At 38.5% G+C, this 22,072-nt stretch overlaps 1 protein-coding gene across 1 annotated transcript; it reads right to left on the minus strand.

Moving 5' to 3' along the window:
* Nucleotides 1-4,636: 4,636 nt before the first annotated feature.
* LOC142348505 (DCN1-like protein 1) lies at nt 4,637-14,831 on the minus strand. Its single transcript, XM_075399883.1, has 5 exons — nt 14,643-14,831; nt 14,019-14,311; nt 13,394-13,539; nt 5,152-5,290; nt 4,637-4,947 (listed from the first exon to the last, which is right to left on the minus strand). The coding sequence occupies exons 1-5, from the start codon at nt 14,829-14,831 to the stop codon at nt 4,884-4,886; spliced, it is 831 nt and encodes a 276-aa protein (XP_075255998.1). The 3' UTR covers nt 4,637-4,883.
* Nucleotides 14,832-22,072: the final 7,241 nt, after the last annotated feature.

Consider the following 22,072-nt stretch of genomic DNA (forward strand, 5'->3'; position numbering starts at 1 on the left):
GCGAAAATTGAGAACAAGTAAATTGTAAAAATATTGAGACCTCGTAACCATTGAGTTTCGTTTCATTAGTTCCGATAATTATAGTGGGAGTTTGCCAGGCTGATGTATAAAGCGATGCGCATACAACAGGATTTTGAACACAATGCGCTGCCTAATTGGCAACCAGTGCAGCTGCCTCAGGGACGACGAGGTTGGTGTTGAAGGTGACAATCGCAAAATCAAACGCGCCCCAGATTTCATTATACGTTGTAGTTTTGCTAACAAAAAGTTAGGCAGACTATACTAAAGGTAATTACAGTAGTCAACACGTGATAAAACAAAAACCCTAATTAACTCAATTAAGACTGATGTTTTAACTTGATCACGAATTGACCACACTTTACGATAATAAAATGAATTCGAACAAACAAAGTTGTCCTGTCGTTGCAGAGTAGGTTGACAATCAATATAACAACCTAGAACTTTTACCTGTTCAGCGTAGTCACCATCCTCTGGCAGACGTAAAAGACCATGTTTGACAATTTTACATTTCCGAATAATCATATAAACAATCTTATCCGCATTCAATTTCAATTTAGCATTGCTGAACCAACAATGAATCGAGGTCAGAATATCATCAAACAAGCATTGACTGAGGGTTGAACCGAATACAAAATAAAGAACGGTATCATCAGCGTAGAAATGATAGTTTATTCCCAGTTTTTTTAGCTAATCTTCTAAAGGCAGTATGTAACACGAAAAAGTAAAGGACCAAGAACCGATCCTTGTGGCACACCCGTCTGAACTTTAGCATCACCAGAAAGAAATCCCTATATGATAACTTGTTGCGAACGATTCGAAAGATAGTTTTTAATAAACAGTAACACCACCGATTGCAAACCCCTCCTTTTCGCAAATATTGTACTGTTCGAAATTTTTGGTAGAAGTAAATGCAAATCGCTCAGTGTGAAAACTTGAAAATTGTCCAGGGTAGATGTATGTGAATCATTCAATTCTAGAACATTCGTTAGAGTTAGTGAAACTGGCTTCAATTTTCTTAAAGAAAGCAATTAACTTCTTTGCTAGACATTCAGGCTCCCCTAGTGACTGTGGTAGGACAGCATTAATTTTTCCCAAGAGTCGCAGCAGCATAGAATACTTAACACGCTTATTTTCACTAGCGACCCATTTTTCAAGGTATTCACTTTTCTTTTTGGTAAACATCTCAAAATACACCAAAACTTAATAAAGAATCCGGCTTTTTGCTTGGGAATTTCCATTCTTTCGGTAAACTTTCTCAAACTTTTTTGTCAATCTTTTCATCGTTCTTAGCTCATCATCAAAGAAAAGGCACGTATGGTTTCTCACATATTTAAGTTTCAGAGGATGGTTCTTACCGACATTTGATCCAAGTTTCTGTTAAAATTATGAGGTTAAAATCATTAGCTTCAGTAAGATTTCTTATTTGCGAGGTCTTGTTGCGAACCGATCTTGCATTATGTAAACAAACTTTTACACGGTGAATGACAGATTTGAAATTAGATACTCATGTATCAAGGGAGGCCAGCCATTCCCTCGCTTTCTGATTTAAAAAAAATCGTGAAAATGAAACATTTTCGGTTCAGAAATCGGGAGATTCAACTTGATCATTATCGAATTTGAATACAGTGGGAAAATTTCACACGAGATTCTTCCCTGGATATTTCACGGATACAAAGTAGATCAACTCCCTTGTTCTTGCAATAATATCTTAAATCATTCGTAGAGACAGTTGCTCAAACAACCAATGTAGAGAAGCCGTTTTTTCGGTGGTCTTTTAATTGCACTTACTGTCGTCGGATGATTAATATTTGTGCCCGTCTTGAAAACTTTTGGTTTTCTGTTTTGAGACTCCATGTCGGCATGCAGGCTTTCGTTGCCTTCAGCTTTCCGTGTCTTTGAATTACGATCGCTAGCAGTACTGTCAGTCAGAATTCTGAAAGCAGCTCTAAGATACGGGTAATGCGGTTTCTTCAGAGAATTTATCTCCAGCTTCAGTGATTGAATTTCAGAAATCAGCGAGTCTACTTTCTCTAATTTAACTTCAAGAGAAGATATTCGCTCAAGCGCTGATAACTTTGTTGTAAAAGTTGGCAAACAACTCGGACAAGACCAAAATATCATTCCAATGCAATTTGCTGTCTGAGCAATTCCAAGGCACGATCCATGAACACAATTAGAATTACATCGAAAGCAGATAACGCGTTCTTGTTCTTTACATAAACCCATGCACACAGTGCATGGCGGATCGCATGGGGGATAAAGCCGTCATTGTTTGGGACAAACAAACACAGCCCTAACAATGCAGTAAGCGCTGAATAAGTCCTAATTAAACGAATAATAAAAATCCTACTATCTAGATAAAAAACTAAGAAGACAAATAAATCAGTCGAACAAATATGAAGAACTCTCGCGCCAAATGTTGACTGAGAAAAACACGTGCAGAGGAATAAGTTCTTCGAATAACTAAGCTAAATGAATAAATCCAGCAGATGCGGAGAAACCTCACGCCAAAAGCTAGAAAAACTCAAATCAAAATGTTTGTCCAAGATACGAATTCTTCCGCCGGAATCTGAAATCCCCTGTAATTGGGGCTACCAAACAATGTCCAGCCTCTTATCACTCAGTAAATAACAATAATCACGAGCTGAAACACAGTAAATAGCCTCCGGGGTGCAAAATGGAGACTATTTAATAATTTTATCACAACAATTAGGCTAACATTAAAATTAATTGAAAAAATTCATGCACTTGAAATTCTCACTTTTTCGCTATTTAGTATTCAGGGTTTGGAAAGCATATATCATTTTTTATAGTATTTTGACCGTGCGCCGAAAGTTGCAATTTTTACTTCTTTTTACAATAGGAAGGATTGGATCGAATTGGGTGTTGTGCTCGAAGTTTCACTTTGTGAGAAACTTTTCATTGAGAAACCACATTAAAAGATTGAATTAATAAATCCATTTGTGAGAAAACGAACTTCAGCTCAAACACTTTTTTCTCACACTAATCTAAAATTAGAGTAAGAATTTCATGTCACAAAGATCACTCGTTCTTTTTGTTGCTCCAACTTGTTTCACCGTGACCAAATTCTTTATTTCAATTTGACTTCAGAAAATACAAAATATGTGAACAACCTTAGAAAAGACAACACCTCAATTCAAAGTTTTTGACTTGCAAAAAGGAGAGCACCGAATGAAGAGCCTTTGAGAGGTTGACGGCGGCTGAAAAAATCGTATAAACAAAATCCCTCTAAACTAAATCTACCCGCTTTTGTTCAGCAGACTGGCCTATGCATCCTGTAAAAGGAAGTCGGCAATTAAAAAATATCACTTTCTCGTTAGGGTTAAGTGATGGCATTAGACAGGGGGTCTTAATCGTCAGGTGAAGGATGGGGAAGTGGCAAGGGGGATTGGTATGGTGACTAATGAAGGGGGGGGGGGGGAGTGATTAAGTTGGGGATGGGTTAATAGAGGGGTTCAAACTGTTCACATTAGGAACACCCTTCACACCATGAATTTTGCGACATACGAGTTTTGGTGAATCGCTTACTCCGACAGGAGTAAGGCTCAAGAGATGCTCAGTCGCTTATTGCCCTCCGCTCTTCACCTGTTTATCCCGATTTAGAACAAAAATTTTAGACTCCGACGAAGCACATGTCAAGCGAGAAAACCGCACGACTAATATAATAGCTACAAACTTCGTTTCGGAGCAATTAATGATTGCTACAAACTTAATTTGAGAGCAATTAAAAGTTGCAGCGCAATAATAGCTGGCTGAGGGCGGTTATTAAAAATTACGTATAAAAATGAAAAACGTTCTGATACAATTGCGAAAATGAAATTCCTCAAAATATCCATTAGCTGGTAACAGCTGCGAGTCAAGATTTGGCACGTTCAAAATTTTTTACAACTCAATTTCCTGCTCTAAAACAAATCTATTTGAAAAACGACTATCTCTACTCCACTCTACAACTTCGTTCAACAGTCAAAACACACGCGTTTCATTTCCACCCAATTCAGTCATCTAAGAATGATTTTTTAGTTCAATAAATAAAGTAAATATTCTCAGGCTTGATACAAGCGATTAAGCTACTAATTTTTCTAGTAGTGTAAGATTTCGGACTCAAGGAAGATTGAGTCCAGGGCAAATTTGTGCCTTGTGGGGTTAATGCAGGAGCAGAATAAACTCTAATCAAATTGCATAATCTTGTATTTTTACCTAGTTTGGTTAATATGGTAATTCAATTTGTCTAAATCTTAAAAAAAAGCAAAACTAGATTTATGCCAGAACTCATAACAGCCAAATTTGGGCCCATTAGACTGCCCGGAATGAACTTGCAACAATTTTTCATCTTGCAACACGACCAATCAGGCGAATTCTTGCAAACTTATAAGATTTCTTATAAGGTCTTACAAAATAGGCTCCTGTTCTCGAATACAAAATTTTATTTAAGCTTTAATATTCGTGATTGAAGTATTTCACTAAATCTAAATTTAGATGAATCACGTGAAAACACCTAGTTCGTTCAATCGATTGCTTAGAATTCAATTCACTTCAGCGTAAATCTGATCACATTATTTGAGAGGAAAATTCTAAAATCTTTGAAAAAAAGGAGTAACTCTAAATTAAATTTGTAAGCTATCAACATTTTAGACTTTGGGAGGCTTCGTTTACAAACAGGCCATTTCATTGGTTGAATTGTCGCCTCAGCAGTGAAAAACAGACAAGATTGAAAAGCATCAAAAAGAAGAGGAGCTTTTGGACTTTATGAACACTGAAGGAAGTCCCAAGACCCAAATTATAGCAGCTCATTTTGTCCAAGGAGAGTTCATTCGTTATCACTTAATTAGCACTGTAGTCATTCAGTCTATCTGCATTTGTTCATCTGTTGTTTTCTGTGGTTGTCTTTCTTGTGCCTCTTTCCATCTGAAACAACCCTTGTTTATCTTTCGAAGTATCTTGTGATCAAGTTGTGATATGTCTAACGATGCAATTTTCAATTTTGATCATGGGCTGTTTTGAAACGAAATAGTCGAAACGAGTTTCATAAAGCTAATTTAGCGTCTCAGAAAGAATGCTTGATCTTAATAACATCAATCTGTAGTCTACAATTGTGAAATACCAGCATACCTGGCATACTCAACAAATTCATCCAGGAGAGTGGGCCATGCACCCTCAGTGTCGTATTGGTCGAATGACGTCACCTGATTGACAAAGTCCAGGGTCACGTTCCATGTATCAACCGGGATTGTGTTCCTCTTTTTCCCATCTAAGAATAGTTAGCTGTGTAACAACCAATAGGAGTAGAATACGCTCTGTACTTTCAAAAACTTGTTTAAATCACAAAAATCTTGAAAAAATCACACAATTCAAAGCAAATTAGACAAACTAAAAACAAGGGGTTAGATTATAACAGATAAACGTCTGATTGACGCAAAGAATTGTATAAAATGACTATTAACAAACAGTGGAGAGCCATTGTATTATGTAAGAAGCAACCTAACTGCGTCACATGTTGAATTTGAAACATAAACCTACTAACGTCGGATCACTTACTTTCGAACAAGCGGGTGACAATTAAATTTAGGAGCGTAGAAATCTCGGACCCCTTTGGGTTCGGATTATTTCTGATTTCAATCGTAAACATACCGGGCAGATTGCCGGAAAATAGCCGCCGTTGATTCCAATAAGCATGATTGGGATTGAACGAATAGAATATATTGAAAAAAAAAAAGATTTTTGTACAAAAATATTTTTTAAGTCCGATTTATTTTGATGGCATTTCGTAGTTGAACATACTTCTGTTTCTTAGAGAGAGGCTACAAGGGCTACTATCAACACCAATAAGCATTAGAGGTGGTAACTAAGACTTATAGGAACGACGTTGAAATAGCGGGCATCTAAAATTGGGCTTTATGGGTTTATCCCGTTTCTATTTCTGACTTCAATTTTTTATACCGACTCTGTTCATTTTGAATTGCTTTGCTTAGCAACTGATGTTCAAATTCACTTTTAGCAGAATGAGAGAAGAGAGAAACTAGCCTAGAGAAGTCAAAAAGATTTCACGCAAAATGTCGAAAAAGCGGCAAAATGGTAAAGCGAAAAAAAGTTTGACGAAGTAAAAAAACATAGCAGGACAAGTCCTGACGTACAATTCAAAGAATTTTCATTGACTAACCGGAAAAACTAGACCTATAATGGACTATGAGTGAATTGAGAAAACCATTTTAAAAAAATCAGATCAAAAAAGAGGAAAAAAAAACAAAAATCAATGTCAAAATCCCGCATGTGAACAAAAAAAACCACTATCGAGAAATGAAAATTCAATTCAAACAAAAAACTAGGCCTAGAATGAGCTGTGAATGGATTGGGAAAACCATTTAGAAAAAAATCCGATCCAAAAAATCGAAAAAACAGTAAAAATCAGAGTGAAATTGTCGAAAGTGAACAAAAAACCACTACCGAGAAACCGAATTTTTGTTCAAACACCATTTTCGCACTTTACTTTAAAATTAGAGCGAGAAAAATTCACGCCGCAAAACCACTCGCTTTTTCGTTCCATTTCCTGTTCGGCGTGACCAAAATCACTACTCCAATTTGACTTCAAAAATCATGAAAATGTGTGAACAGATCTTAAAAAAAAATAGCCGGAAGAATTCCGGAAACGACTCGAAGTAGAAATCTGACTATTCTCACTAATCAGATGCATCACCAGCATATTACCAATTGACAGACATTGTAACCAATTCACAAAGAAAAGACTGGAGAACTGGAAACTTGACAAAGGACAAAATCAAAAAAATATATTCTCTAAAAATTCAAACAAAATTCTCTACAAAAAGATAACATGCAGCTTCCCATCCATAACTCTTAGAAATCAGTTAGTTATATATTTGGCTAGATCAATCGCCCACCAAGTACTTGCAGAGAAACGTTAAACAACAAACTAAAGAAAGACTAAGAAAAACTTTTTAACGATATAGAGTTTTGTATAATTTGTTTAAAAGAAAACGGCCCTGCTAAGCCTTCAAGTGCAAATTCATAGAATCAACACCTACAAAAATTCTCCTTATTGAGAAAAAGTTACCAACAAAAAAACAATAAATTTGAAGAATTAGGCAAAAAAACTTGCCAAAAAACTGGCCAAAATTTGCTCTGGTTTACTCAATTTTCTTTAACAAAAATAACTCAAAACTAATATCAATCAAAATGAGAGACATCCAAAAGAGTTACAACAACTGAATTCCACTAGAAAACTCCCCAAATGCTATCAAAGGTTGAGGAAGAATAGAAACGACATTTAAAACCAAATTGAACAAAAAAAACGAGAAAAATTAAGGTGTTTTTTAATTTTTACAAGAAAAAATAAAGCCAAATAAAGTTACTTTGAGCAAATAGAGCAATGAAATGCTCGCGAAATAATGGGCAAGTCATAACAAGCTTAAAAAAATGTCTACGATTGAAAAAAAGCAAAAAATTAAAAAAGTGGTTAAAAAATTCTCTATTTTTCTGTCATTTTTCTTCAGAAAAAAATGTTTTATACCAACAAAACTGTAATCAAGTTATATCCCTGATATTCTTTGAGTAACAAGTTTCTATGCAAATTGCACTTAAAGCAGTAAAACAAAACAAAAGGCCAAAATACATTAAATTTCGTCGAAAAATCAGCAAAACTGATCAAAAACCTCCAAATTTGCATAAAACTCAAATTAACTACTTGAAACCTTCAATTTCTATCAGAGCAAGCCCAAATCCAATACAATATCATAATCAGACCTCATAAACAAGAAAAATTGCATAAAAACTGCTTTTAAATGCCGCACGTGAACAAAAAAATTTCGCTCGCTCATAGAAAATTTTTTCACATCAATTTCTCGCTCTCTCAAAAACAGCGGTATGAACAAAAAACCACTCTCTTTTCGCTCCGCTCTTCACTTTTGTTCAGCAACCAAATCACTCCGAATTTTTTCACGCGTTTCACTTCCCGCTTCAAAATTCACTCCAATAAAATTGATTAAAAAAAAGGACTTCTCCAATACTCCTCTTCGAGTCGTAAAAAAGACAGCGCCCCAATACAATTCAAATTCTTTGAATTGTAAAAAAAATACGAGCGCAATAATAGCCGGCTGAGAAGATGAGGGCGGCTATTAATAACAACAGTAAAGAAGTTCGCACAACTTTTGTTTGTCGAACTTTGAAATGTTTGGTTAGATAATAAAACTTTTCTAAGATTTCAAGTACCAAAAGAAGATAATTTTTATTAGCAGCGCCAACAAAGTCATTAAAATTAAAACATCAGCTCGAGGGCTTAATTTAAAAAGGCGCATTAAAAAGTTTTCCATTACTAAAAGGCGAGCCTCATCACTCAATCGTTTTCTATAATTAAAAGGTGAGCCGCAGACCAAAAAATTATATTTCATCATAGCCGCTTAACGTCGATGAAAATTACTCTAAAGCAACTGAGAAGGGTTGAGCTATAGTCATAGCTATCTTGAGCTAAGCAACTCCGAAGACAATTACTGCGTCAAAAACACCAAATTTACACTTTAAACCATAAAACGCCACATCAGAAGATTAAACGGTGGGCAAGAGCGGGGATGACAAAAAAATCATGGTAGCCTTTTACATCATGAAGCTATGTCTCCTTAGCAGTTTCGATGAACCGCATTTTTAGAGCCTACGAGGGCCCTGAGAACATTTCACAGTTGGTTGCTTAATGAAGTCGGGCTGGGCTGTACCAGCTCTGTTCCGTTATTTCATGCAAAAACGTACCAAAAAACTTCCCTAACGATAAATCGGTTGTATAAAATAGCATGAGAAAATACGAACAGGACTAAAATAACTGCTACCAACTATTTAATTCTGTCCCTTTTAAAAAATATTTTGACAAACGGAATATTTTAGTTTTAAGTGTGCATAGGATAAGCTTTAAAATACGCATTATTGTCTGTTTCACTTAATAAGTTTTTTTTCATGAGCGATAACCTTGGCCCCTTTTTAAGAAACATTCTCAGCCTACCTGCTCCATTATGTAGATGCCGACATATTACGTTTCAAAGAAAGTCTACATACTTGGGAGAGACATTATCAATCCATTCCCTCATTCTCTTTGAAAACAGAATAGATGTCCTTCCAAATTATCATTTGATCATTAGAACCAACCACCTAAAAGAGTTTGCAAAGAGGAACTGAAAACATCGTAAAATGCACAAAGTTTTCATTTATTTAAGAGTAAATTAGAGCTATCAGAATTCAACTGATACCTGCCTGATTGACAACGCCTTCTTGACATATCGAATAGCCTGTCGATTGCTGCTGAGGGTGGCACAACCAAACGTTAACCAAGAAACATTATAATTCGTGAAATATATTCTATCTACATATTAAATAGCAATTTTTCTTAATTAACGATTAAAACCGTGCCTTCCTCAGGCTCAATTGACATGCAATTCATTCTATCAAAAAAGCGACGTCACTAAAGCAGGTTTCCGGAAATAAAATTATATTCGCTCTAATTAACTCTTAAATAGATTTTAAAATTTCTGCATATTACGAGATTTTTAATTCCTATTTGAAAAAAACTTCAAAGTGGTTGGTTCTAATGATGAAATGACAACTTTGAAGAACCATCATTGTTTTAAGAGACCGAGGGAAAAGATTAACAATGTCTGCACCAAATATGTAGACTTTCTTTGAAGCGTAATCATCTATCGGCATCTACAAGCACGTAGGCTGAGGGTATTTCTTGATATGGGGCTAATTTTGAGCAAAATGGAACTGCGAACATATTTCTGAAAATAATTTGTTCAAAAGGCTGTTTGTTCACGTCGATTAGGCAGCTTAGGTGCTATTGAAATTTCAGCTCAAGCTTGGATTATGAATGCTAACATCTGAAGCCTCGGCAATTTTTTAATGTAATTTATAATCAATCTATTTTTATTATCAAATCATCTGCAATTATTAAATATTTGCTCGAATTCCAGCCACTTCAATCTCTTGATAGATGTTTACGAAGTTTTCATTTAGGTGCACAATTAATCAGCAAGTTTAATTTTTCTTAAAACAAAATAACAGTAGCAGTTGTAACTATTTATATCTTGTAATATGTGAATTCAATCGACCCTGCAATCCCTAATACCCGACTTTTATTTAGGTGCACAATTAATCAGCAAGTTTAATTTTTCTTAAAACAAAATAACAGTAGCAGTTGTAACTATTTATGCAATCCCTAATACCCGATTTGAGCAAATGTTAGGGATTGAGAAGGTTATACTCCTCCCCATCACAAAGCTTAATTTTACATTAACTGACAATTAATCAGCAAGTTTAATTTTTCTTAAAACAAAATAACAGTAGCAGTTGTAACTATTTATGCAATTCCTAATACCCGATTTGAGCAAATGTTAGGGATTGAGAAGGTTATACTCCTCCCCATCACAAAGCTTAATTTTACATTAACTGACAATTAATCAGCAAGTTTAATTTTTCTTAAAACAAAATAACAGTAGCAGTTGTAACTATTTATGCAATCCCTAATACCCGACTTGAGCAAATGTTAGGGATTGAGAAGGTTATATTCCTCCCCATCACAAAGCTTAATTTTACATTAACTGATAATTAATCAGCAAGTTTAATTTTTCTTAAACAAAATAACAGTAGCAGTTGTAACTATTTAAGCAATCCCTAATACCCGACTTGAGCAAATGTTAGGGATTGAGAAGGTTATACTCCTCCCCATCACAAAGCTTAATTTTACATTAACTGACAAAAAATTGACATCAAGTATCTTATCCTACAGTAAAAACTAGGACGCTTCAAAATGAAAAATGACATTAACATGGGTGAAACAAAATTGACGTTCGTTTTATATTTTACATCGAAAAATACAAGTTTTCTTTTTAACAAAACGGCTAAAAACTTTCCCCAAAATGGTTTTCATTTGAAAGATTTTTGATGCAGTTTTTTTTACCTATTTCTCAAATAACATGAGTTAAGAACTAAAGAAGAGGTCAGTTAAAAGAAAGTCCCTCCCCTAAAAAGGATAGTCGGTTAACTCGGTGGCAGCAACTCAACTCCTATAAATATTTCAAAATCCTGATAGGAGTAAAAAAACAAAGCATCAGATGCAAAAGATAGAGAAATTAAAGCATCAGAAGTATAATCAAAATAGATGATATATAGCAATCAAAACATAATGCGTAGTGCTTTTGAATCAGGATGAGGAAAAGATTGAATTGATTAGGACAACAGCCTTCCTTCCTCTACAATGGTTCCTATTGACGCTTCTACTGCAGCGCGCACATGGAGCGCCACAGAGGCAGAGTATGGAGCTACGCAAGAGCGCGAAAATATTTTTGTCCTTATGTACGTGATCACGTCCAAATATGAATCTTCTGCCTTATCGCTGATCCTGGAAGCCAATCTCTGTGTGGCTTTTGATGCTGACGGACCATCTCCTCCTGTAAATAAAATTAACGTTCAATTACATCAACATCTAATCCCAAAAAAATTTGTTTGCCTTCTGAACAAACTCCGGTTTTGTAATGAACTGACATTTGGTCACATTATAACCAAATGCACCGCTATGTTCATTGAGCTTATTTAGCACGATTTGTAGTGATTCAAGGCTACCGGCCACATTATTTTCATCTGCGTACCATTCATGAGTCAGATTTTGATTTTCAAGCGTAACAATGAGAGGAAGTACAGCCAATCCCTACATTGCCATGGCTTTTGGATCACCTTGTGTGGTTCCTTCTTGAGAGTTGATTACTATTTTATCAATAAAAGGTCTGATGGGGTCTTATAAGAGTTTATGACTAGTGTATCAAATGAAGCACATAGCTTTCTGATGTTTTGAAGCCAGATCTCTATTCAATCTATAAAACGCATTTCTGGAATCAACCAGAACGATTGCTTCAGTACGATCTTCTATGAAAGCGTCGGCGGTGTGCATGGATAGCATGTTCGATGCCACTCTTATGTCCAGGGCACATCTGTACGTTTCCCCCAACTAGTTGGAGATCTCGTTAAAAACGCACTTCACTGTACCCCTGCCTATGATTCGTCTGAAGCCCTCGCCAATGCCAACTGGTTGAACCCTCGGGCATTTATCGAGTGCAGTCAGACGACAAGCGTTATCAGAATTCAAGAAATTAGTTACTCGGTGGCTATTCTGGTAGCAAGTTTGGACACTGCTGTGCAGAGATCGATTGAGTAGGATTTGTATGATGTCAAAGCCATCTCCATTCCCCCGCATCAAGACCAGAGGGGCCATCGCTGCCTTTTGTTTTCATTAAGGCGCTGTTATTTCAGAGCCTTTATTTGTTTCAAAAATAGAAGGAAGAAACGGCAAATCCAGATTTTTCAGATCGGTAACTACGTATTTGAGCTCAGCTTTCTGACTACATGGTTGCTATTTTTGTAGAAGATCGAGCAAGGTGCAATTTCTTTCTTTGATAATCAATTTATCGGATGTTGAAAGCACACCGCCCTTTGCATCGTCTGGAAGACATCTTAAAGCATTCGATATCTTACTAGACTCCATTTGTTTGTCAAAGGCTTCAAATCCACTTCTCGTTTTCTATTTAATTTCCTTAAACGCTCCTGAAGTGCCTTTGCCTCATCGAACAGGTCGTCGAATTTGCACCTGATCCACAGATCGAGCCTTCTAGAAAAGGTTTTTTATTGAAGCGTAGTTTTCAATTTTGGATCTTGCGAGTAAATGCGGCAGTATCATTATGCAAATCATTGCGCATTCATTCTACGGGACCATCATCAAGCGTAATAGCAAGCGTATTAAACGTATAAGGGCCCATCTTAAAGCATATTCCATAACATCGGAAATTCTGAAGCCTACCTTATTTTTGCTAATGGTAAAGAGGATTGGGTTCCAGTTAAATATTTCATTGTAGATTTTCCGGTAAAGGGGAGGGGCCAAACTCTAAGCACCACCCTCATATCACATATGTTTCTTAAACTTCTCTGTTGAATCGCACACTTAGAGACTAGTGAGCCATAAGGCTCTAAGAGAAATTGATGCCCTCCGGGCGTTACCTGTTTATCTCGTTTTTGAGGTCAAAAGGGTCATACGAAAATCAGTCGAGTAAAAATTCGCATAAAATAAGGCAGCAGAACTAATATAATTGCTACAAACTACGTTTGAGAGAAATGAATCAGGGCAAAGCCTTTCTGTAGTAATAACGGGACGATACAATGTGCATATTTAAGTTTTTTTTTTGTTATACAATGTTATATAAAATATGTGCAAAATCACATTTTATTACTCTTGATCCATAGCGTTTCAAATGCATACTAAGCAACATTCAACTAAAATGAACAATGAAGAAGGAAAGAAATAAAGTAAACATACCAGCACCAGATAAAAATTCTTTCCAAAGGCTGAGAAAAATGAACTTCTTTTCCAAAAGCAAGCTCCAGTAGGCAGTTGCGGTGTCAATATCCAGATTCTTTTTGCCCTCTTCCTTTGCGTACCCAAACGTGAATTTGTACAATTGCCTAAATAAAATTGCATCACGCCAATAGCACTAAAAGCATAGCCGATTAATGTCGGACGAGTTGCTCTTCTCGATCGACATTCGCGACATGATTCTATAGTAGCCTGCTTCAGCCAACAGGTTAGGGGGTTCAATTGCACGGAAGACATTCAATTGCACGGGTTCAATTCATTGGGGGGGGGGCTACGTTTAATTATTAATAGGTTTCAATAAAATGATGTTATGCTTATATAGGCCATTAGGAAAAGCTTTTAAAAAGTCTGGGGCACCTTTGATTTGAATTTTAGAAGTAAACTGAGCTCAAATGCTTGAAAGTGTGTATGAGAGAACTGTTTAAATTACACAAAAAACAACGAGAACTAGAAGACACATACAACAATAATTGCTTCATACTTCGTTTGAGAGCAATTAAACAAATTAAAGCATACGATTTCCGCTCCTTTGCAACCTAATATTTGCTATGGCTAGAAGAGCACTTACTTGAAGCCTTCGCTTTTACTGCTTTCCACCTCCGACATCATGTGAGGTATGTAAGACTTCAGTTTGTCAAGACTGTCACAGCTCAATTCGTACATGCCTTCTACAAATTCCTGTTTCGTAAACACGCACTGACGTTTTGACTTAAATTTCCAGGCCAGCACCAAAACTGGGAGAGATGTAGGATCTAGGCTGAGGTCACCACAAAATCTGATGATTTCCTCTGCAAGCATGAAGTCGGGACTTTGAGGATTAGCGTAGTGTTTGAAGACATTTTCAATCGCACGTCTGTCGACCTATCAAACGACTGACTAATTTTTGTAGGCTTCAGAATAGATAAAAGGTACTCAGTACGGAACAAGAAAAAAATAGTTAAACAAAAGAAACTTCAGTTGCACTAAAACAAAGCCCACCATTAACTGAATTATGCTCTTTTCGATAGAAAGCTGGAGTAATAATATATAACAAGGACCAACTAATTTTTCCCTCGAGGCGCTGTACTGAGAGCTTTAAAATTTTTCCTGGTTTTTTCGGAATGTTGAACACTCTCTATGGTTTAATCATGTTTTTGGACATGGCAAAAATAACCCAACTTAATATTAAACAAATGAGAACAATCTAACGAACCCTCTGACTTGTAGCTGATGAGGATGATATTCTTCTGTGTTGGTTAGTAAAAAAGTTATCCATAGCTTCATCTAGTTTCCAATTATTTTTTCTTAGAATTTCACGCGCTTCTTTTGAGTCGACCTGTGTGATGCTCTGAAACTGCTTCACCAGATTGTCCTTCTCCGAATTTTTCATTCTGTACATCATCAACTGGAAAATGCCAAAAAAAAATTTAAGGTGAAACAATTATGGAAGCTATAAGATTCCGTTCATGATCAAGAAGGACGAGTAAAAAAAGTGGGTATGATCCAAATATTGGACCGAACAGTGAGCCCACAATATGAAACAACACAGCGTATATATAATTACCCCAAATTACCGTATTCTTATTTTACAGCAATATGCTAGTCTCTAGTAGCCTCTTCAAAGCGTTGGATTAATATTACTGATTATGTGTCTTTCTTCTCGCTCAACAACACTACAGGTATTATCAACCTAATACACGTGTAGAACCAGGGCAGTCACCGCGACAGATAAATGCTCTGCGTACAAGTCGAAAATTCTCCTGTACTAGTGTATATTAATGTGTCTGAGTATGTGTAGTCTTTGTCAGATTTTTGTCGCTGTGTGCCTCATACTGAATAATGCAGACGGCACTGCAGAAAAACACTAACTAAACAAAAAGAACAAAAACGGAAACATTTCAGGATAAAAAATTTCGGGTGGAGGGAAGTTCTGCTGAAACTACACTCCCTCAAGGCATCTGTTTTGTCAAGTTCAACGTTGTCATCAGTGGTAATAGCATTCTGAAAATCTTCGCCTTCTAAAAACTTAAGTGATAGCTAACTTCGACGTACGCGAACATGTCTGTAATATTGTTGTGCGGCGGTTTGGGTGTTAGCCCTTTCCACAGTGGGGAACATTGGTTGGTGTGCATTTTCCCCAAAAATGTCAGTCGATAGTTGTCTTCTGCTTCAACATTGTCCGGAGTATACAAACGGTCAACCAACTTCAAACAATCAATCTTGTCAGTTTGAAACCATACCACGACCGTGACATCCAGAGAACCAGTTCAAGTCTCCCATTTTCTTCTAGATTCTGATCCGACTACACAACATTGCCATATGTGCGTAGTATAGCTTTTTTATGAGTTCCCCTCACCTTGATTCAAGCGTTGCATTCGCTATTGGTGATCCATCAGTGAGGTCCTCATTCCCAATTGGCTCGGCCGCAGCCAGTAACGCAGCTTAGTCGGGTTTCCATTTACTCCCTAATAGGTCCATCCTACCTGGTCGGTTGCGAGCAAAATTGGCGTTCGACAGGGTTGACGCGCGATTCGAAGAACAATGGCAGCAAAAAGCTCTTGATTTTATTTCTCCTCAACCGAGAAATCATTCTGAATAATAGGAGTTGACAAAGCCAGAAAACGCATCTTTTTGCTGTAGACACAATTTTCCCCAATTGTTTTAGTTATATCAGATTTTGTCAAATTCGTTGCTAAAAACGGTTCACGCGAACCTTTACTGATGGAGACTGCTCCCGAAACAAGTCAAGAGATTAATCTCAGACAGTTTCTCAGAAAATTTCATGGCGCTCTTTTACAATAGGTTGCAGAATTGGCAAATAACCAGGTGCACAAAATGTTTTAAAAAATCTGATAAGTCAGCCAGAATTTCAGCACAGTTCCCAACCTTCGTGCTGTTCTGTCGCAGTCCGCATACCAATTTCAGGTTCCGTTCAGGTTTCGAATGAGGTAAATCAAGGGGTGTATGGCTACACTATACATGGCTGCAGCAATAAGATTACGCTGTGTGTTGCCTGCTCGGTAATGCAGGCAAATGCCTACCACGAAGAGATCTTATGGTGCTCTACATGAATTTTTAGACACTCGTTTAATCTCAATGAACTAGTAGCCGAATGAGGCAAATAAATCCTTTTTTTCACATCTCTTATGAGCACGGCTCCGTTGTCAAATGCATCGGAGATAGACGGGGTTGGACGAAAAACGCATTCAAACCCACAATTTTTTTTGGCGCAGCAGAATATTGCCTCCCAATAATTTCCGCTCGCTTTTTGATACTCCTCGCAATAGAACAGCCATTATCAACGGCAATGGGTCTTACTTCCATGATTTTTATTGAGGGGTATGAATTTAAATACGTTGCATGCCGCCAAATGTACAAAAAGAGTTTTTTGGTTGTTGAACTGTTGCAATAGAGTTTTGGAAACATTGACTTGAAGTTCTTTTTGTATAAAAATAGAATTGGCTTTTTCTCTGGCGTGTAAATTTGACGTTTTTGAGGTTATGAGCTCAAATGTACGGGTCAAATGTAGTTATGAGGGCTTCATTTGAACTGAGTTCAAGACTCGACCGTAATATAATGCTTTTTTTTCGGCTTGAGAGGTTTCAGGGTTCTTTTCATGGAGCTGCTCGAGTAATGTTTTAAAATTGATTTTGTCGTTTGGAGAAGGGATCCATGACCGAGTTTTCTTATCAAGCTTTTCATCGCTTCGATATCTGACTTGTTCCCAAGAAGTTGCTGGTTTACTTAAAGTAATAATGTTTTGGTAGAATTTGACTTCCCGTTATTTGTGGGCCTTCACTTCAAATAGAGCTCGTGAAGTTAAGAACTTCGATCACATAGCCGCTGTTGTCAGTTATAATAATAATAATAATATAGACTTTAGAGTAAACTCAGGGGTTCTTTAGACCCATATCAATTCAATCAGTCACAGTTTGAGTAGTTTTAAGTCGTTTCTGTACAGAACAAGTACCAATAGGACATCCACATCTGATATGCCAAGTGCAAGAAGTCAGTTCGTTGTAGTATTCCAGAAAATATTCCCAGTAGATGTCCGATAATCGGGTTTTCAGAGTTTCTGTGTCGTGAAATAAGTCAATACTGGTACTAAGCAGGTTTGCAAGGGTTGATGCCCTATACCAAAAGTCCGCCTCTTGCCGAGTCTTGAGATTTTCATTTGCATTAATTTTGAGGGTTTTAGTAGACGACCTGGTTCGCGAATCTGAGAACGTTATGTACTTCTGCCAGTTGATATCTACTTTTCCCGTAACAATGGAAGAGAGTAGTAGATCATGCATCTCGAAATATAAGGATACCGGTAGAATCTTTAGAGTCTCTAATCGCTTTTTGTAGCTACTTTTAGAGTCGGAAAGTATCCACGCTGTTGCTCTTCTTTGTACAGATTCAATCATTTTCGTAGCAGCATTGTTTAGAAGAAAGACTTCACTTCCATATGAGAGAATGGACATGACATACCCGCAGTAGGCACTTAGTTTTAAGAACTGACTGGTTTTCAAGCTTAGGTTTTTCTTAATTTGGAAGAATGCAGCAGTAGCTTTCTCACACCTCTCCTCTGCGTGGTCGTTCCAGGAGAGATTTTCCGTTACAATGATTCCAAGGTCCTTCTGAGTCGACGTGAATGAAAAATTCGAGGAAGAGAAGCTGTGATCTTAAACATTTAGCCTTTTAAAGTTTGTCTTTTCGCAAAGTGTCTCAAAAGTGTGCTAAAGCTATTTTAATATGACTACTTTGTTTTTGAGTGCAATGAAGTTTGCTCGCCAATAACAATCCTCTTAATGAAATGGTACCTAATCTGCTCTTCGAACTTAGACAAAAGAAATCTCAAAATCATTTGCCAAGAGTTAGTAGCCCGACAAGGCGTTCGGTTGGCCGTGTCGCTTGCAGCGCGAGGTTCCTCGATATGATCTATACCGAGGACTTTCAAAAGTGACATATCTTGAGTAAGTGGCTGCTCTGCTTGAGCCTAAATCAATTGATACAATGGCTGATATCATGGGCAACTGAAGATTGAAAGGGCGGTTGGCCACCCGCTTCAAATTACTAGGATGTACTTGGAGCCAACTATAAGAGTTGCATCATGCGCCGCTTTTGCAAAGTTGCTTTCACCATGCATTACACTCTATTTTATCGTTGATTATGACGAAGGCAGAATCAAACTTTTTTAAAAGTAATTTAGAAAGGGAAAGCAGAGCGATTTAGTAAGGAGAGAAAAGGTGTTTTTAAGATTCAGAAAAAAAACTGTTTTTGAACTGGTTTGTTCAACGTAGAAAGATTTAAGTGGTCATACTAAGTCAAATATGATTTTTAGTAACAATAAGCATAATTTATCATTTATATCTTTTCTTGATATTCATAAAAGGATCATACAGACATCAAATTAATCGTAAATAGCTTAAATCGTTACGCCCTAAATTACTGATACCAAAACAATGGATCAATGCGGATGTTGTTGTTGTAGCTCAGGGAGAACGCATTGGCTTCTAGATTCCAAGGAACGCTGCAGCAGCGACCGGATCTGTCCACAGGGCCGTTACGTCTAGACTCGTTGGCTTCTTCTTGCAATTGAAAAGATGTCGAGTGTCGTGCGGGCTTTCCTTGCAATCTGGACACTCATCTTTCACATTTGGATCGAGGCGATTTTGGTACAAGTTTAGCATTCTTGAGAAGCCCGCTCTGAGTTGTGCTTATTTTTATCCTCTTTTCGCGCGCAAGATTTCGTTCTTCCTCTGCAATCGGAGGAGGGATGTCATTGAGCAGTTTGTTGTTTTTCGGCTTTGATCATCTGTCGTACGCTTCCTGTGTGGAGAATAAGGTTGCCGCGTTTCATCCACTTTGGGTGGTCAAGTTCTGTTGTATCAATTACTTCCTCCGAGTGCTTCGCGGCTAAAGTTCTTTTCATCTCTTTTCTCCTTGTTGAAACATAAGGCCATGGTTAGGATGGTGCGTTGATTGAGACATAAGTAAATACTGCTTTGATAGTAGTTGACAATGCTGTTTGACTGGCATGACTTTGGATTCTCTATGTAGGTCGTCCTGCATAGTCATCTTCAGGCATCCTGTCGCATTTCTGAGGGCTGCATTCTGACAACGCTAAAGTTATAGCCAGTGAGATTCTGCCCACCCAGGCGACCACACGGGTGCTGCATAATTCATGACTGCGCGACCAGTAACTTTGTAAGTAGCGACTAGAAGCTCCTTCCTTATACTTTCCCCAGGTGCTTCCGGCTAGGGCTGACAACATGTTGTTTCTTTTCCTGACCTTCTCTATAATCACATTGGCATGCTTGCCAAACCGGTACATCGGGCCGAAGGTTAGTCCAAGCACTTTGGCGTGCTTTTCTTTTGGGACTTGGGAGCCTCCCACACGGATATTGAGGATGCGGCTGACTTCCTTTCTTGATGTCGTGAATAGGGTTGCCGAGGGTTTGCCTGGTGATAGCTCAAGTTTCTTGTCTTAAAACCAGGTAGTGGTTGATTTTGAATTTGAGATCCGTTATTGTTGAGCCAGATGCGAGCACAGTGCAGTCGTCCACGAATTTGATGTCTTCGGAGCGCAACGGTGCGGTGGCCTTGTAGATGTTGAAAAGAGATGGCGACAATACACCGCCTTGCGGCACACCGGTTGTGACTTTACGCGCTTTAGACTGAGTGTCTCTAAACTCTATTATTGCTTGTCCTCTGTGAAGGTATCTCTTCAGCCATCTTTTCACTACGGGGTCGATCTCTAGCTTATAGACTTTGCAAAGCAGCTTGTCGATATTGACCGTATCAAAAGTCGCACGGAGATCGCGAGCAACCATTATGGTTTGATCCACCGGTGTCTTCTTGTTGAGACCTGCGCGGATATGCCCGTCAATCTCACAGAGAGCTGAGGTCATCGATCTTCCTTTTCTGAAACCATGCTGATGTTCGGCATAGACAGCGCCATCCATTAATGTCGGAGGTAGTGCCGTTTCCATCAGCTTGATCATTGGCGACAGTAGTGAGACTGGCCGGTAGCTCTGGGCCTCTTTCGGGGACTTTCCGTCATTAAGGAGAGGAATCACTCTTGGTTTCTTCCAGATGCTGGGTATGGTCGCATTCGCGAAGCTGCAGTTGAACATCTTGATGTACGCGACTGCTAAAGGGCCAAGCTCTTTCAGCATCAGGAAAGCAATTTGGTCGGGACCAAAGGCTTTTGAGTTCTTTGTCCGCGCTATCGCCTGCTGCACTTTACATTCAACAGTCGGAACACACTGCTAGCATTGAAGAGCTTCCGCATGACTGCGTGATGCCCTTTCTCCATTTTGCATGGATCGGCGGGAAATTACATCTGGTTGAACCTATTGGCACAAACTTTGGCACCAAAGGTGGCCTTGCTATCAGCACTGAACTTCAGGGCGATGTTGTTGTGCCTTTCCTCTTTCTTGGCGAGACCTTTAATGGTGTTCCAAAGCTTTTCACACCCTTTCCGGAGGTCACATTCGTCCAGGTGCTTTGTCCAACTTTCTCGCCGATGTTGGTTCACCAGATAACTGAGTGTTGTGGTCCCTTTCTCAGCTGGTCCCTTTCCATGGCAAGCTATGCTGCTTCTCGTGGAAAACCCGGTAGGATTCTTGGAATTCTGCCTCTCGGGATGTGCTTCTTCATCGCCTTCTGTAGCAATCTTTTCAATGCTTGCTCCATATTTTGAACATTTTCTGCTGGCAGCAATTTGATCCCGTCTTCAATGAAATCCCTGTATGACATCCAATCGGTTTTGTTGAAATTCACAAATGTTCTCTTGTCCGACGCAACGCTCAGGGTTTCAGTGCAGATGTTAACAACAATGGGGTTGTGGTCCGAGCTGAGGGCAGATTCCCCGTGCCAGCTGGTGCTCACTGCCAGGATTGCATGGGCCATGGTGACATCTGGAGAGCTGCATCTTCCTCTCTTCGGTTCTCTCGTGGGTCCAGAATTATTGAGGATGACCATGTCGGCCGATTCAACCTGGTCTGAAAGCAGGGTTCCACGCTCGTCCTCTTCAATCTCAGTTCCAGAGACTACTATGGCAGTTTAAGTCCCCGCATATGATGCTGTCGGGTCGCAGCAGGGGTTCGAGGTTGGGTTGGAAACCATTAGAGAAACTTGAGCTGGGCGGAATATATACATTTGCAACCAGAATCTTATTTACCAGCTTTATTTTGATTGCCACAACTTCGGTGTTTCCATCTTCAGGGTCGATTGCTACTTCTTCGTAGGCAATGTCCTTGTGGACGAAAATGGCATCACCGCTGCGTTTGTCCTTGATACGATCTTTCCCGATGATGGAGTAATTTGGGACTTTGAGTTTACTCTCCGGCTTCAGGAACGTCTCTTGGAACAGGCCAATTTTGCATGGCTTCTTCTGCATATAATCAACGCATTCATCCACTTTGCTTCGAAGACCATTGCAATTGAATTGCAGGATATTCGGGGAGTCCGTGTTCAAGCAGGACTTGTTCTTGCCACTACATGTCCAGCAGATCCATGTGTTAGGGGAATTCTTTGGGTCGATGTTGGCACATGCAAAATGGGTCCATTTCTGGCATTGTACACACTGGATGCATGAATCGTGGCGTTCTTCAAGCAGATGACGCACGGCCACGGTGACCCGGGGTTGGTCTC

This window comes from Convolutriloba macropyga, chromosome 1 (assembly GCF_964194025.1).
Source record: "Convolutriloba macropyga chromosome 1, txConMacr16.3, whole genome shotgun sequence".
Taxonomy (NCBI): domain Eukaryota; kingdom Metazoa; phylum Xenacoelomorpha; order Acoela; family Convolutidae; genus Convolutriloba; species Convolutriloba macropyga.